At 38.9% G+C, this 18,443-nt stretch overlaps 1 protein-coding gene across 1 annotated transcript in view; it reads right to left on the bottom strand.

The window, feature by feature from the left end:
- KL (klotho) overlaps positions 1 to 18,443 on the bottom strand; it is a 45,410-nt gene that overhangs the window by 6,848 nt on the left and 20,119 nt on the right. The window contains exons 2-3 of the mRNA XM_031615620.2: positions 6,933 to 7,443; positions 1,926 to 2,194 (exon numbers count right to left, since the gene is read on the bottom strand). Of these exons, the coding sequence (XP_031471480.2) occupies positions 1,926 to 2,194; positions 6,933 to 7,443 (780 nt within the window). The remainder of the gene's footprint in view (positions 1 to 1,925; positions 2,195 to 6,932; positions 7,444 to 18,443) is intronic.

An 18,443-nucleotide genomic window follows, 5' to 3' on the forward strand; every position in this document is an offset into this window, starting at 1 on the left:
CTGGGTGAAAAACTTCCTTCTAATATCTAACCTAAACTTCCCCATCTCAATTTAAAACCATTCCCCCTTGTCTCATTATTATCCACTATATGTCACCCCATAATAAGCAGTTTTCCTGTAAGTCTGAAGGCTTCAGATGTCAGATGTGCCTGTTATGACATGCCAAAGACAGTAAGATATGAGCTCCTTCAAGTCCTGCAGAATAATAATTTCACATTTAAGTGAGTACCACAAACATAATAAGGACTGGAAAATGGAAAAATGTATTACATAAAATATTGCACAAAGTAAAATCCTCTTTTATAATCTAGCATAAAAGAAAGATCCAAACTCAAAGGTGCTGCTCCTGTATATCTGTACATTTGTCCCTCTCTCTCCTTCTGGCACAAGAATCCCGTGAGTTAAGATTTCCTTGTCCTGCCCTCTGTTTGAAAAGCAGGTGTCAGCCTACAACCAGTGTTCAACTCATAGCTGAGGCTCTGCAGACCATATAAAGAGCTGCTGAAAATCAGCTGCTATTTTCTCCGGAGAGGTCAGTGCAGTGCTTATAGAAGAAAGTAATAAAAAACAGCGTGTCTGCGGGAAATTGCTTTTCTGGAGAATTGTCCCTTGTAGATTACTAAAGCATGCATTTCCACTAATACTCTGGGAATGCTGTCAAAAGAGTTTTTTCCAATGTGATGCATGTACAAATCACGCTACCTAAGCCTTACAGCACAAACTGTTTGGACAGCATTTTGAAATGAAAATATTCAGCTTTGAAGGTTTAGGGGATAGGGGGGATTTTTACCTGTCTTAGGCTGAGTGACTCCGTAACTTCACAGCAGTTATCGATCCCAAAGGCAGCAATTTCATTTCCAGTCCCTAATCTATCTATGAGCTGGGAGGATAATGACAGTTGAATTTTCTTGGAAATCAATGTATCAGATAAAGAGGGTGCTGTATTTTTCAAGATAACAAAGTTTGATCTTAGTTTGGAGTAAGAAAAAACAAACAAGCCCCCTATACTCCAGCCTGAAGAAATATTCTGTCTTTGTGGAAAATCTAAATAAAAAATTCTGTTCTTGGATCCAGTTTCAGAGCTGAATTTAACTGCACATCCTCACTGTGGTGGGAGGAGCCCTGTAAGCCAAAGCAGCGTCTGAGAATTACAGAGCCAAACAGTTAGAGACTGTAACTAAGCTACAGTTTTTACACATTATGAAGTCTTAACATTTGAAAGGTTCTCTTGAAATATCAGATTTAGCAGAAATAAAAACAGTGAAGCTATGAACTGGATCCTCACTCACTCTATGTGTTATCCAGGGGCACTGAAGCTTCAGTCAGACACAGTTCTATACTAAAGGGCAAGGAAGGAATACAGAAATTTTATCTAAATCCAAATAATTTACTATTTTTTTTTACACATAAGTCTTCTAACAAAAGTGCCAAAATGTATACGCATGAGATGTAGAAAAAACACCATTTTAAACGCTGGGAGTTTACAGGAAATTTTCTTGAACATGCATAACCACAATAGGCAAATACACTGTCATTGACTTGAAAAAGCAGTAACACTCTCAGCCTCATAAATTAGGACCTTTAGAAATATGCTTTAGCACATCTAAGCAACTTCCATTAAACAGAATTAGAACTGACTTCAGTAACATATAACACATCCAGGTAAGAGGAGCCTCAGACCCTTTCCTTCCTGCATGCTTTTCTAGGCCATTCATTTCTAGACTATAAGCCAGACTGGCTCTCCTTGGTCACACAAAGACTAGTGAAGGATGAAAGGCACAGCATTTGCCATAAAAGTCTTATACCCATGTCCTCACAGTGCTGTGGTAATATATGCCAGCAAACACCTCATTCAGTAAGTTCACCAACATGATCTTATCCAGTGGTTTGGCTGGAGAACCTACTGGCTGCACCATACGACTTACCTGAATGTAATTGTCAACGATCCCCCAGGCAAAGCCACAGGGAAAGACCCCTGCTGTGGGCTGGTTTTCAGGCAAAGGAGGGAAGCCATTTTTTTCTATCAGCTTTTGATAGAACAAGACAGAAGATTTTGGTATCAGCTTTTTGTCATGGCTTTGGAAGTCAACATAAAACAATCCGCGCCGAATGCTGTATCCCCTGTGCCATTCAAAGCCATCCAGCAGGGACCAGACTGTGTATCCGAACACATTAACTCCATCGTAGCGGATGGCTGAGGAAAGAACAAAACCCAAACTCATTGCAGTGCTCTTTTTTTAATGAGTTGATTACGCTATATCAGCAAAGTATGCAGTTTTTACATGTAAGAACAATGCAATAGGTCAGATAAGTATCTCAGGGTCTGCTTCAAAGCCCATTTAAGAAAGATACTTCAGCTGCACTCAGGATGCTCTGGGACAGGCTCCCAGGGCACGGGCACACTGTGTAAGGCAGCAGAACTACCTGGCTTGACTTTAAAGAAGCCAGATTTAAAAAAAGAAGTGGCGCGGCAGCGGTTCAAGCAGTGCTGCTGACGAGGTGTGCCAATGCTTGGCCTTGGAGCAGGGCATGCTGTGCCCAAACAGTGTGCAGCCTCTGAGCCAGCACTGCAGGGCACTGCGCTCTGCTAAGCATGTGCTGCAGTTCACAGGGAGCCAAAGTGTCACCAGTGTCACACTGCCTGGTCCCCAAACCCAGACAGACTCATTTTTCTCATTCCTCTCCACTATTAATATAGACAAAGAAAAACCGGACAGCGCTTCTGAGCAAAGACGGACTTTGTTAATTCTATCCCTTTATATCTTTTATGGCATAGAGTTTTCCAGCTTAAATATTCAAAGATTTCTAAAAATATGTATTCTAGGTCATCTGTTTGGCTTTTGTGAATCTCCACACACTTTCTAGGTTAAAATAAGAGTCGACTGTAAACTGTTAGAACTGCCAGTGTTAAAGCTTTGAAATTTCAAGCGATACTCGCGTTTAGTTGAATTAAGCACTAAGATTCAGCAAAATGTTCCTGGGCAAGGCTCAGCTTCAGGAAAGCACACAGGAGAGTGCTTATTTTAATTACTTAATTAGACCCACCTAATTCAGCAATGCATTTAAGTGCATTGTTAAATGTTCTTTTGAACTTGAGTTTGGCTCAGAAGTCAGAGGAGTTTATTACTCAACATCTTCTGTAAACCCAAACTGAGCACTGACTGCACATAATATTTTCCAACTTAACAACACTCAGAGCATATTTCAGGGAACCAGAGTATCAAGATCCTCATTTCCTGGTTTTGTTAATGTACCTCATTAAAGTAAGTTATGAAGGACCACATGGATTCTTGATTGTAACCCCGTTCTAATCAATTGAATTAGCTATGGTTATATAAACTATAAATTTGGCTCAGTCTCTATCGCAGGCCATGAGAAAATGTCTAAGGAAGTGGAACACGTCTCCTCCTAAAGGCATCATTCTTTTATTTGGCATATGCTGGTATTTTTCTAACCTGTGCTCATACACACGATGACATCTGCTGTACCAGCAGAGTAAAAGCCGGTACAGGTCCACTTTGTTAGACAGAATTTCTCTTTGAACAGCACATCACCCCTTCTGTAAGTCATCACACAGCACTCCTGCGCTTCCTGAACACCTAAAAGTTCTCCTCAAATCCTTCTTTCAAAATGTAATAGCTTTAAAGTGTTGCCTGTGAAAGAAGTGACTTGAAAAGACTTTGCAAGCTTAGAAGTCTCAAACACAGTTTCCCCTGAGAATTGCACATTACTGAAAAAAATACAACAAAAATGAATGTCTTTTTTCCTTTTCTTTTTGCTTTATCTCCTTGCCCTCATTTTAGTGTCTGTCAGTGTACAAACTAGACCCACTGAAAGCTAAGCTCTCCGGGTGTCTGAAACTGAATGCCCTTGTCCATAAGTCCTGCAGGAAATAATGCCTGAGCCGAGCAATCCCCACGGCACGCCTAGACGTGTGCTGCTGCACAGAGCTGGGCCAGAACTGGGTTAATGATTAAACAACACTGGCTGTGTCCTGTGTCCTATACCAGCACTTCAGCTCCTGTGCTGTTCAGCTCAGTAATCTAGAAACAGCCTAAGAAGCCACATCAGCCAATACCACATAAAATCCTTAAAGCCCTATGCTCAGCAGCTGTCCTACCCTGGAGGGGTGGCTGAAACCCACAGTCCATTTCCACATGGAATTTGCCCAGGGATCTATGTTTTGCCTCTCGATATACCTGAGAATAGCACAGCCCTGACCTGACAGAGGCCTGGCCATTACTATTCTTCTTGCTACTCCCTGAATTTAGATCTCCTAGCTCCCCAGGTGACCTGTCCTCTCGGATAGTCAACACAGCACAGAAGAACCATCACGCCCTTCTGTTCTACATGCTCAGCTTCACAAGAAACAATCAATTTATTTGTTGCATCAGAAAGACAGCAGAGACTCCAGTGATCCTGGAGTAAGATAGCCACCCATGAACATACCATGAAGACATCTACTGATTAGCAACTTTAATTAGTGCTTATATACTTTATGTTATAGATCTATTCACTCTATTCTATCCTCATTATTATCTGGAAAAAAAAAAATTCAAATAAAATTTAAAAAATAAAAAAAAGAGTAAACAGTAAAATTTGAGGATGTGGATCCCAGATAAAGAGGCTCTTTAAAAAAGCAAAAAAAGCAAAACACAAACCCACAAGGCTTGTCTGCAGCACACAGTGTCTGAATGGATGCCCAATTCAGCACTTCAGCTGAAATCAGGAGCTTGCTTTTTAAGCAAACCTCCTAGCTGCCTCAACTTACCCCACCTTGATTCACATCACAGAAGGGTCTGAGGGCTCTTGTCCTGAGTTCCTCTGGGGTGAAATTAAAGCAGAGATGGGCTTCAGGAATGCACACAGTGTGGCTACTTGGCCCTCAGCACGATTGGGTTTGTTCCTATGGGGCTTGGCAATACTTGGCAACATAGACAAAGAAGTACAAAGTTTTGATGGAACTGGTGCATGCACACAATGTATCAGGCAGAGATACTGGCAAGATCTAGGAAGGGGCAAAATCACATCTATGGCCTTGGATGTAAATTAAATATCCTTCCTTTTCAATGCTGTAAACACTTTACTGCCATGTCACTGCTGGAGTGAATCTGGTGGGAACTGGTTCATGAATCTGTCTGTGATAGTACTTTATTACACAGGACAGACGTCCTAAGTCTCTGACAGAGACAATATATGCCTTTGTCTTTGGTCTTTCGTGTTGTACAACTAAAGACTGCTCACTACCAACATGATGTCTCCTGTGAATCTTTCTTAACTGAATTCTACAGGTGCTGCACAAGGAACTTTGATATTCACATTGAATAATTCAGATTCTAACGCACAGAAGAGTTGAGTGCAATAATTTTCATTGTAATGATACCAAAGTCCCTTCTGCAAATCCAGTCCTCTGTCTTTCCTTTTTTTTTTTTCTTTTTCCTGTTTAAAGTTCAGACATATGTTGGAATTCACAAGTCAATATAAAGACAACACTACTAATGTCATTGTTGTTGCTGTTATTACTATTTACAATAACAGGAAAGAAACTATAAATTGAGATTGTTTTCAGCCAGCTATTATTGAAAGGTAGAATAACGTATGTATAGCCAGGACTTTATAAATGGAGCAGAAATATGGATATCAGCCATATTATGATAAGAATCATAGAATCATGGAATGGCCTGGGTTGAAAAGGACCACAAAGATCATCTAGTTCCAACCCCCTGCTATGTGCAGGGTCACCAACCAGCAGACCAGGCTGCCCAGAGCCACATCCAGCCTGGCCTTGAATGCCTCCAGGGATGGGGCATCCACAGCCTCCTTGGGCAACCTGTTCCAGTGTGTCACCACCCTCGAGCCTTTTCAGTTCAGTACTTCATCTGACTTCATACAAACGAGTAATACTGTGCACACAACAGTTACTGTTTCACTTTTATTACTGCCATTTCAGATGCACTGACTCATGTATTTATTCATCTTTTAATTTATTTCTATGAAATAGGTTTCTGAAATAGCATATTACTCTACTTCTCTGTGATGCCGAGAGTACAACTACAGTGGTTTCTGCCTGTCACATGTATGAAAATGGCAACATAACACAACGGCTCTCTTGTCTGAAGAAATACCTATAAGAATACTGTTTTTAAAACCAGAGAAGTAAACTGGAGACCTGAAAGTCAATTATACATTTGTAAATTAACAAATTAAAGACTATGAAAGTGGAAATTGGAACCCCAGCAACTCATCGATGAGGACTGAAAGAATTTGTTTTGGCACAAGGAAGTGGGAAAACAGATAGTAACAAGGTAGTGTATTTCTCTTAATGTGAAAAAAAAGATAGGCTAAAAAATAATGTAGATTACATAACACTCAGTTCTCCTTAAACTGATATAAATTCAAATTATTGTGATTGATATTGAGAACTGCATTAATGTAACATTTGCACAAGTGCAAAACTGAGATGCAGAATGAAAAGTATTTTTTTACCTATACATTTTTTGCACAGGAACTCTTATTGGATAGCATTTTTCTTCCCATGTATGTATTCTCAAAATTTGAATATGCATACACCAAAGATATGGAAGGTGATTATTAATAAATAACATAATAAATTTCCCTAAGTCCATTGAGAGTACATTTCACACAGTTTGCACTTCCTCCCACCAAAGACAGCTGAAATTTTCCTACTGACTTCAAAGACTGCAGCATCAAGCTCACTAAATGCTATCTGCAGATATGATGGGTCTTCCAGAGATGAAAAGAACAAACCCAGAAGAGAGATCTGGAGTCTCATTTCACAAATGCCAACATGAATGTTAAAGACTAAATTAGATTTCAGCCTTTTTTTTTTTTTTTTTTTAAACAAATCTCTTTAGGCTGTTATTTTGCATAATTATTTTGACAAGCACATATTAATACAACCTCAGTCCTACCTTTCAAGGTTTCCATAATGAACTTCTTGAGATAGTAAATGTATTTGGCATCATCTCTCTTGGTGCTACCGGAAACAAACCAGCTGTTTTCCACAATGAATACTGGGGGGTTGTTGTATTCAGTGTTTATCCAGTAAAGGAGCTGCCTCAAGCTTATTGATTCCAACTGCTGGAATTTCATGTGAGAGTCCAAGAGCTGGAAACTCAAGGTAGCTCCAAAAGAAAGAGCAAAAAAGTCAGCTGTTCCCTTGATGTACTTCTTGTCTTCTTCACTGAATTCAGGCAGCAGAGATGAGAGGTTACTCCTCATGCTCTCTGGATAGTCGCCATTAATAAATATGGGCTTAGCAAACCAGCCAAGCACAAAATCAAGGGATTTTTGACATTCTTTTATATTCTTTTCAGTCATATGTTGAGGTTTTATCCAGTGGGAGCTAAGGGCAATGGACACTTTTCCTTTTTGAGTTGGACGAAAATGATCATTGTACAGATGCCAGACTTTAGCGTGTGCCTGTGGAAAAGAAAGACTGCCATTAACACGCCTGAAGTTCCATTTTAAGTATTGTAACTTGTCCCACATACAATCAGTGTCATGTAATGACCACATAAACGTTGCATTTGAGGGCTTGATCTTATTGATTCATTAGCGGTTTACAACTCCTAATTTAACTTCTCATTAATTATAATAACAAAAGACAAATTTCTACTTGTTCTGGGAAAACTACGTTGCAGCTTCCAGACACTGAACACATCATTCAGTATTCAGCTAGACATCTCTGTTAGCTTTTATTATTGAGTTTGTACATATTTCCAGTGCTTCCAAAAACAAAAGTGTATTTAACTTAACATTTTTCAAAAGATGTTTTTTTACATAAATATCACTTTAGTTGCAGATTCACAGATGTATGAAGAAGTCAAGTCTATTTGTACAAGCTACTGAGATCTCTCAAACAATTCAAGACAAAGAAAACCCATACACTTGTTTCTACCTGAACTAGAACACACAGTATAGGAAAAACTACCAACCTGGTTTTTGAAATGTCTATGGGAAAAAAAAAAAAGAAAAAAAAAATCTCTGCAGCTGAAGAATTATTCCAATAATTCAATTTAACTTATTCATTAAAATTTGCTATCTCAAGCATCAAATTTCAACCATTTGACTCTTGGTATAACTTTATCTGCTACTATGGACTGTTTCCTACCAGATTTGTTCCCCATGATCTTACAGAGTTAGTTGAAACAGACTCTCAATGTTCCCTTTGAAAGCTAAATAGATTAAGTTCCTGGAGCCTTTCATTATCTTCAGGCGTAGTTTCAAGCCACTCTCGCTGTTCTCTGAATCTCTTCCAATTTGTCATCATCCATCTCAATCTGCAGAAGCAGGATTAGACACAGTACGGTGGTGATAGTCTTGCCAGCAGTGAAACCAGAGATAATTTAATATAGTGTTTCTGCTTATGTGGCCATAGCCTTATACTGTGAGCAAATACTCATCTAAAATACTGTGATATCTCAAGAGCACTTCACCACCTAACATATATTTTTCTCTGCACCTAGCTTATCAAATTTTGACGGATCTATGAATCAACATCATATCTTTTTGTCATCTTCATATTAGTTGAAATTGTAATGCTTCTTTCCAGGTAATTGCTTAAAGGCAAAAGACACAAGACCTTTTCATTAGAACAGAGTCTGCCTGATAACTATCCCCAGTTTACACTTGCATTCTGAGACTTATCAGTTAGTATTTGTTCATATAATGTTGTGATGACACAAATTTTCATTCTTGCTATACAGGTGTGCTGAATATATGACAGAATATTAATCAAAATGTCACAGGCATTTTTTCAGTCCTCCCTGGAATAAAAGCCATACAGAAAATCAGTCTTCCAATTCATGCAGGTGGTATGTTAGCAAATTTTATCGTTAATATCATAACTTTTGTTTTCAGATTCCTTTTCATACACTCTTACCATTCAGGCTTTCAACTGCAATGGTTTCCAGTTGCAAACATTATTAAAAGCATTAAACAATTAAGACTATTAATCATTTTTGCATAGATACTGTCAATTACCAAGGAAAAACAATGACTTCTATCATTATACTGTTTTTGCAGAATTTTAATTGGAAGTGAAGGACAACTAAAAGTAAGATCAATAATTAGGGCTCAGTTCAGTTGCTCCCATACTGAAACCTACTATTTTTGAGTCACTATGGGTATGTAAAACATCTGGGTGTCTGACACTGCCAGTAGAGGAAACAAATGCCATGCCCTTTCAGAATGTTCACCAAAACCCAAAGAACTTTGAAAAACTCTAAATCACTGTAGGATACACCTATGTGTATGCATCTGAATGAAGCTGTCAAGTGCAAACTTTGACATACATGGTCTCAGGTATAATATACCAACAGTTAACACAATGAAGTCCTGCCACTTGTCTATATTACAATTGATTCTTTCTCTAGTGAGAAACTGAATATAGCAACCACTTCAAAGTCTCATTACAAGAATGAAGCTGACTGGCACTTACTTAACTTTACACTGAAGCACCACTGTGCTGTCAACAGAACAAAAGACATGAGGCACCATGACCAACCAACATCGTAAACATGATTTTTAAAATATTATTGGGAACAAATATGTCTCTACTTGCAAGGTCAGGGGATGCCTAGAGATACATTATTGATAGTACAACAAAGCAAGGAAGGAGGGAATCCTACAGGTCAGCCTTTTCCATAAAGAGGTACTGTTCACTATTTTATAAAAACGAAAAAAATATGAAATGCAAAAATGTGGGATGATCTCATTCGATTTCACCTTCTAAGATGGTCATCTAGTCTGTCTCTACAGAAAATGAGGAGGCTGGTGTTAAAAATAAGCAGGATGAGTCATTCTTTGGGAGTGCATCTCTTTCAATTGCTGACAAACAAAACCTATCATTTGGTGTAAACAAGACTTAATGATCTACAGACAGCTGAAAGCAGGTGAGAGGAAGTCCACTTAAATGTTTGCCTCCTGAAGTGTGCATGAAGTGGAATTATACTATACATAACTATATAATATCCATAATAAACCAGCTAAACATAGAAAATAGGGCATTACAGCTCCCAGGCTTGGTGGACATAGTTTAGTGGAATAGTTCAAACACACACAGAAATAAAGCTGGAAGGAGCCATGACAGAACAGAGTATCTGAATAACTGGGACAGGATTGCTTTTCCTAAAATCAGATGTCTAGTACAGCTTCAGATACTTCAGAGTATTCCAGCCTCTAGCTGCAGTTTCAGAAAGCTCTGAGTCCTGTACGAATTCTAAGCTAAAACTGCCAGCCCTACAGAGATGCCTGGCGTACCTTAGAATGTGTTGAATGATAATTTGCACATGCATAACTATCTTCATGCAAATACAATCCCACTGCTAGGGTGTGACTTGGTTTGAACTGAAGACACTTCAGATTCTGCCATCCACATGTAAGCTAGATGCCCAGCCTACCTCTGTAGACTCTGGCTCCACTTAGCTACCTGAATATTGACATCTATTTTCCACTCCAGAATGATGGCTGTTCCATGTAAAAGCCCTAAATACCCTGGGAAAACTCACATGGCACTACCCATACTGAGCTAACAAGATCCTACTCAAGTCAATCTACTTAATGAAATCCAGAGAGTGATTCAGTGGTACAGTACAAAGGCCATATCTGCTTAAGTCCCAGAAGTTTAGGGATTGGGAATAGAATTCAGTGTAGATGCACAGGACCTTCTGAGACCAAAACAAGCTGGAAGATATGATTCAGAACCCAAATGGACATCATCCTCTTCTGAAGCAGCAACTGGAGGCTAGACAGAATATCCTAGGGTGGCTCAAATCATAGAATCATAGAATCATAGAATCATAGAATCATAGAATCATAGAATCATAGAATCATAGAATCATAGAATCATAGAATCATAGAATCATAGAATCATAGAATCATGGGAAGGTTTGGGTTGGAAAGGACCTTTAAGACCATTTAGTTCCAACCCCCCTGCTATAGACCTGTCCAGATCCCTGTCCATCCATCAAATCCATTTTTTTCCAATTTGGCGACCAGGATGTCAAGAGGGACAGCACAGAAAAGCATAAATATTGATTATATTTATCTAAAATCTTACTTGTTCATCTCACTGACTTCCCTAGAACACGTTTTAGTCCACAGTTGACCAGGATTAAGATCATGGCAAACCACACTTCAGTACTTTTCATGACATTTAAGATGTTGACTCCTTGCAAGCTGCTGATGACTCTTTGTTCCTTGTTAGCTCAAACAGGTGTATGGTGCTGACAGATAACTTGGCTTGACTGGAAAACCTTACCAAAAAAGACTAGTTACAAGAGCTGTGCAGTCACCTGTGTTTTGAGCAGAACTAACTGCTACAGCTTGTGTCCTAGTTTTGAGGTTGCTGAATTTGGGTAGTCTTATCATTATTACTTGCTTTCAGACAGTAGTACATATTGCTAGATACCAAACACTTGACTGACACCTTTTTTTTTTGAGGATACTCTCCTACATTCTTAGACTTGAGTTAAGCTGGTACTGGGAAAGCTGCCAGTTACTATGGGGACTCTGTGCTCACTATGGTACATTCCTTAGGAACATAATCTCAGCTAAGGTTTTAAACACTTACTTTACCCTTAAAATTCTTACAGCACTAAAATAAAAGTTTTCTATCACCATGAAAATGGAAAAAACTCTCAAGATATAGCTTGTCCTTGTCTAAGCCCATCCACATCATTGTACTTAATTCATATTTCAAGCTCTGGCACAGCCCTGTTTTCAAGTCAATATATTTTTTTCTCATAATTTTCCCTTGCAATATACCTATTCAGTAATGCTCAACCTATAATAAACCTGTGAAATTCTGGTATTTATCAGCCCAGTAATGATCACGCTCAGCCTAGATGAAGTACCAAACACATTTCCAAGGCTGAAAAGCCCTTTGCAATGCCATAGCATGGGCCAGTCTACAAAGTCCAAATTCTTGCATTAGGAGCAGAAATAATTCAACATAGACAAATAGTCTTCATAATAATATGTTGTCATATCCTACTCTACTGCAGTGCAGAGCTACACAGTCCAAGAATCATTAGGTAAAGTCAGTTTAGTAACATACAGACATTTGTTTGTCTGACTACTCTAAATTCCTGCCCAAGATCATTAAGAACTTCCTGGGTCTGGCACTGGCATGTAACATTCTACAAGTTCTCAGTGCTTACGTCTATCATGATGCACAACCTTCACAACAGCAAAACAAGAATTGTAATTGGGAACATCATGATTCAGTAATTTGTGCTCATTCCTCTAGAACAAGTTGCCTCAATTTCCAGTTGTGTCTTCTCAACCAATAATAATACCATTCATTTCACAAATAAACTGCACAAATTACCTGCTCTCCATGCTCAGATGAACTGTCTGTTTTAACTCTCTATCTGCATGTTAATGAAGTTGAATAGGGAAGTGTTACTAAAACTCATTTTGTAATACAAAGAGAAGAGTTAATTGGAAAAGATGTGCAAAGGATTTTTGATTACTAGGAGGCAGACTGATGTAACTCCAACAAAAATGTCATTACTCAGTCCTATATCAAAAGCCCTTCTGAAATGAGTATAATTATTGGAATGGTATGGGAAACTCTAGTGTATCATTAGCCCAAATATACTTTGTACCAAGAAGAGGAAAGATGCAATCACTTTTTTTTCCCCATTTCATCAAAAACACGTATTTTAATCAAAAGATGCAAAAAAAAAGAATGTCACATTTCATGTAATGTTTCACTCTTAGATCCAAAGTGAAGTAGGTTTTATCCAGACAGTGTTTTGACAAACATTGTCTTTCACAAGAAAATGATATTCTTAATACTGAGAAACAGATACAGAAATTTAGAAACTGCTTGAGAGTTTTTCTATATTCTAAAGCCAATGTGTAGAACCTTCACATTGTTGTAGATAACGTTAGTCATGTAATTACTTCTTTTTTTCTCTATATTTTTTTCAGAAATATCTATGTTTCTAGTTTCCTGATAAAGCCTATTAGTCACAAATAATTGATTCAACTAATCTGGTATTTTTGACCAATTTCAACAATGTGAGACCAGAGTTAGACCTGTAAATGATACATAGGATGCTAAGTGAATATTTTTAAGTGTATAAATATTTAATGTGCAGTTTGCTGCAATGTTAGCTTTCAGAGTTATAATACACCTGAACTACATTATTTTGTCACACTTCCTTTCTTAGTGCAATTTAATCATGGGTTTTGTTTGGCAATGCGGGTCACATTCATGCCTCACAAACATGAATGAATTTATGCCATGCAGAAGGCAGGAAGCAATACCATTCCTATTTTAAGAGCAAACAGAGATATTATGGCATGTGTAGAAGAAGAAAATTAAACCAGGTACCTTAACTTCTAGAGCAGAGCATTAACTCCAGAACAACGCCTCTGCTTGATATGACTCTCATCTCTAAGAAAAAGCACCAAAAATGGCATTAAATATTTGTCTAAAGGCACAAAGTTCTCTGAACCTCATCCTGCCTCGCAAGGCCAAGAAACCCTGGGGAACGTTAGCAGGATGATGCACACCTGCCCTGCAAATCCCACTATCGCCATCAGAGGCTGAGCAAATATAACCATACACCTCTGGGGTGTATCTCACCTCATTTTTGTCATCACCTGCATCTGAGCAATTCAGCAAATGGCAAAAGCGGAAGATTCTAGGCCACAGGTTCACCCAAGCCATTCTTAACTGCCAGATGAGAGTGAGATGGGCAGTGTGCCTTTCCATCCGCTGACTCCACAGGCGGGTTGGCACCACATGGGAGCCCACATTCTGTCTGAGTAAACCAAAGCATCAGAAGAGAAGCAGGCTGGGAAAGCAGCTATGGGTCTCATGAGACTCTCTGAAAATATAAAGGTCATCTGGAAAAGAATTAGGCGGCATCTGACTTCGAGAAGCAATGGGAGACAAGATAAAAATAGCTTTATTTCTGACAACAAATGCTTCCGAGACACTTGATGCGTTTAATCATTTTCCGTTACCTCTGACAGAAAAGATTAATTACGGAACTGCACAAAAATAGTTCAAGGAATGTTATGACCCATGCGCATATTAAAGATATGAGAGACTCTTAAGCAGAGTACAAAAAGAAGATAAAAGTACCGAGCAGACTGAGTGATTTAAAGCTGAAAGACAATCTTGCTGCACTGAAGGAAGCCTAAATTAGTCCCTGACAAAAGACTTGACTCTGATTGGAATCTGGGACACAATACACAGGCAGTAGTTAGTGGAAGACAGAGAAATAATCACTGCTATCAAAACTGGTTTGGAAGCACTGAAGCTACATACACATATAAAAGCTCCAGAAGTGAGACTGGCTTTCAATCCTGTTGACATGTTCAAGCACACAAAAAAATACCACCTAAAAAGATGTGAGGGAAAAGACATGGAGAATTTATCTGTAATCCACAAAAGCAACTGCATAAAACTGTGCATCCAAGGGATGGGACACCTCCCCCACCAGGACAGGCTGAGAGAGCTGGAGCTGCTCAGCCTGGAGAAGAGAGCTTGGGGACACCTGAGAACAGCCTTTCAGTATCTAAAGGGGGGCTGTAAGAAAGAAGGGGACAGGCTCTTCAGCAGGGTGTGTTGTGATAAGATAAGGAGAAATGGTTTTGAACTAAAAGAAGAGAGATTAAGATTGGATATAAGGAATAAGGTTTTTTACAGTCAGTGTGGTAAGGCACTGGCACAGGTTGCCCAGAGAGGTGGATGCCCCATCCCTGGAGACACTCAAGATCAGGCTGGATGGGGCTCTGAGCAGCTGATGGAGATGTAGGTGTCCCTGTTCATTGCAGGGGAGTTGGACCTTTAAGGGTCCCTCCCAGCTCAAACTGGATGAAAAAAAGCATCAGGAGTTTGGAAGAATCTTTACCAGGAAAAATGGTAAAGTTTGTGGCAACTGAATATATTATTACCCAAAAAGAAACAGGAACAGTAAAGGATTTTAAGTCATACACTGGTTGAAGACAAAGCATGCTAGAAACACTAGTAAGCACAAAAGTTAGACATATAAAACTCAGATAAAAGTGACCTATGATATTTATGGAATATAAATATAAAATGTTTAACAGTGACAAAATAATGCTGAGTCACAGCACTGAGATTAAACAGATGCTAAAATCCAACTGGAAAAGAGAAAACTTGTAATAGTACTGGTGAGGAGAAGGCATCAATTCCTGATCAAACCTCTGGTCTCATCCAGTTTTATACAACGTGCATAGCAAAGGAAACAAAATAGTTGAGAAAGAAGTAGAGCATCTCCTCCAGGAATCTCTCAGACCTCCCACTACAGAAAATGGCTCCAAAAACTCCAGAACTCACAATTCTCTTTTGGCAGGAGCCAAAAGATAAGATATATGTATAAAGGGATTGCTCTGCAAGTCATACAGTGAGGGGGGCAACCACACTAACATATCCATCAGCTGAAAAAAGGAAACTATTTTTTGGTTACACGTAGACTGAAAAGATCTGAATGAATATATGAGACAAACATTTTCCATAGATAATGGGGAGAAATGCACCCATCTGTACATATTCACCTCTTCAACACACCACTTGGAAATGCTTGTTCTACACATTGCTGGTCTATGTTTGTTATCCCAATAGTTTAACAGGGAGACTGCATTTCTGATGGTTCAGTGGGTATGCAGACAGCAATCTGATCTAGGGAAAAGCTGTAGAAGAACATGAAAAGAATGCTTTGAAAAGTCTCAGAGAAGTTGGCAAAAGCTAAACAAAGAAAAAAGGCTAATTCCCTATAATTAAAATTGTGTGTTAGGAAGAAAGACTGCATTAACGAGATAGAAGTAAACACAGAGGACTAAAGCCCATTATCATTACGTGTCCTGGACAGACAAGAAGGTCACAAATCCTGCTTGCTGGGATTAATCTAACTACCTATATCACAACACAGATGAGAAAGTTAAAGGCAATCTATAATTTTGGGTGTAAATGATAGAATAAAGAACCTAGATTACTCATTACCCTAAAGAACCCAGATTACTCACTACTCATATTCCCAGATTAAAAGCATCCTGGGCAGAAGAACTGTGCTCTAGTGTGAATGATTAACCTAAAATCTTAACCTGGGCACAGCAGTGGATTCAAAATAAACTGGTCCTGCTCAAGTATGGAACTACCCCTGGAGATGTACCGGAATGTTTTGTGTGCAAATTAATGCTAAGAATTTTCCAGGAGAAAGACAGCAAGAAACCCCAGTAATGTTAATTTTATAAATGAGTATCAACTTATTCTGATTTGGCAAAGCAATGTTTGTAGACCTGGGAAAGGCTGATAGAAGGGCAGGCAGAAGTCATTCCTGAGGTACATAATGTGCTGCCCTAAAAGCCCCAGATGTTCTTTAGCCACTTGGAGATGAATGGGTAGATAGGCTTTTACTCAACAATTGTCCCAAAAGAAATTATTTTTCAGGAGGACCCATGCCGAAGTATTTATGGATCCTGACCGTCAGCCACACAGGCCACAAAAATATCTCAGATCACAGAGAGAAGCTTACTGGAGCAAGGAGAAATTTCATGAACACTGAGCATTTATAAGGCTTTGATGTGGCCTATCATAAAAGCAACAGAAATTACTCTTAGCCAGAGCTAAAAGAGTTAACAAGAACAAGCCATAACCCTGGAAGAACAGTTTTAAGAAAACTGACAAATAGACCAAGTGGCACAAGGCAAGAGTGAAATATTAAGGAGTACACCAATTACCAACAGCAAGCAAGTATGAAACCTCTTTCTCTATAAGTCTGTATGAGCTCAGTTCTGTTCTGGTTTGTTTATTTTTCTCTATGATTTTATATCCACTATATCACTAAGACATTAACCAAGTCATTAAAACCTTGCAGTGATGGGAGATTGGAACAAAATTTGACCTCTTCAGCATACGAAGAAGGCCAGTACTAGTAGCCACAATGAAATGCTGTTCCACCAGGGCCACTTTATGTGCATGCCATCACCCCTTCATAAGGAAAGGCACTCAGTTCATTCTGTATGAAAAGAAGCATGCAATGCTCCTGGGAGACTTTGTGCTAACATAATGGGAAGATCAAGAAACTGTAGAGTGGGTGAAAGGTGTAATTAGCAAACTCATCCTATTTAAGAATATCAGTGCTGTGGACTCAGCAGAACAATGAACTGCATCAGTAGGTGGTCCCCACAGCTTACCACGGGGATCTCATCCAATTTGTTCACAGGAAAAGTCACTTTGAGAGGCTAGAACAACAGAAGATAGTTCCCTCTGGGAGAAGACATTAAATAATGGATACAGAATTATTGAATGTGTATTATAGTAAATGCTTCTGCTACACAGGTTAGATCCCCTCTGTCTTCAGCACCCAAAGATAACAGCTCCATGGTTGCCAATATTAATTGGTGGGTACTTAATCTCGCAACAAAACAGTAACTGCTGTATCTGGAGATCATCACTAAGTAATGACAACCAAGTGGAATCAGAAGGTATTTCTGGAGCCCTGGATGAATGTACTGGTGGGTAGCTTTTCTCATTGCTCATTCCTCTGTGAGAAACAACAGCCACTAGCCAGTAATAGCAAAGAAGGAATCAGAAGAAGTCTCCAGTGGCTAACAGAGAGGCATTTGGTCCTGTACAGTGGTATAGGAATTATAAATTCAGGCAATGCATGTGCAACCAATATGTTACAAACTGTAGCAGACCATACACTGCAGTTGTTCATGTCCAAATCTAGCTCAATCACTGATGAGATCATAACCTGATTTACTTTGCTATAACCACGGCAATTAAATGTAATCATTCTGAGATCAGAGTTTTGCATCACTAACAATGGGCTACAGAATAAGACTGAAAGTTCCAATTGGTCTTCTAGATGAATGCTCAAAGCAGGTCAACAGGATAAGCACTGTATATGGGATGGTACCAATTTTCAAACTTCAGACAACTGTTTGGAGCATAATTTGACCAGATGTGAACACAGAATTCTTCCTTCTTTTTCTCATCAATCTGCAACTGCTTATGTTAGATGCAGCCATGTTTGTATGCATACCCAATATACAGCAATCACTATAAATTATCTCATTGTTCTGTTTTGTTCTGTTTTGCATGCATTTAACAGAGCTGACTGAATGGTGTGATTTCAATTATCCAGTACCTTTGCTTAAGTTGTAAAAATCACTGAAATTCATACCACATTAACTTTAATCCAGTAACTTTTGGAATAGATTTTGCATGGTTGTTGCAGATAATAAAGCATTCTGTAGCATCTGAAGTCCTGTTGGCTGTAAAAACCAGCCAAAAAAGCAATGATTACAGCACACTGCAAAACCAAACAAATTGAAATAACAACTGCAGGAGAGAAGGCTGAGTGTCATTCTTTATGGAAATCCCTCGTGTGTGGTCCCATTCAGCTGCACGAATTTTGAACTTAGCC

Source organism: Phasianus colchicus, chromosome 1 (genome assembly GCF_987193195.1).
Source record: "Phasianus colchicus chromosome 1, bPhaCol1.hap1.1, whole genome shotgun sequence".
Lineage (NCBI taxonomy): Eukaryota > Metazoa > Chordata > Aves > Galliformes > Phasianidae > Phasianus > Phasianus colchicus.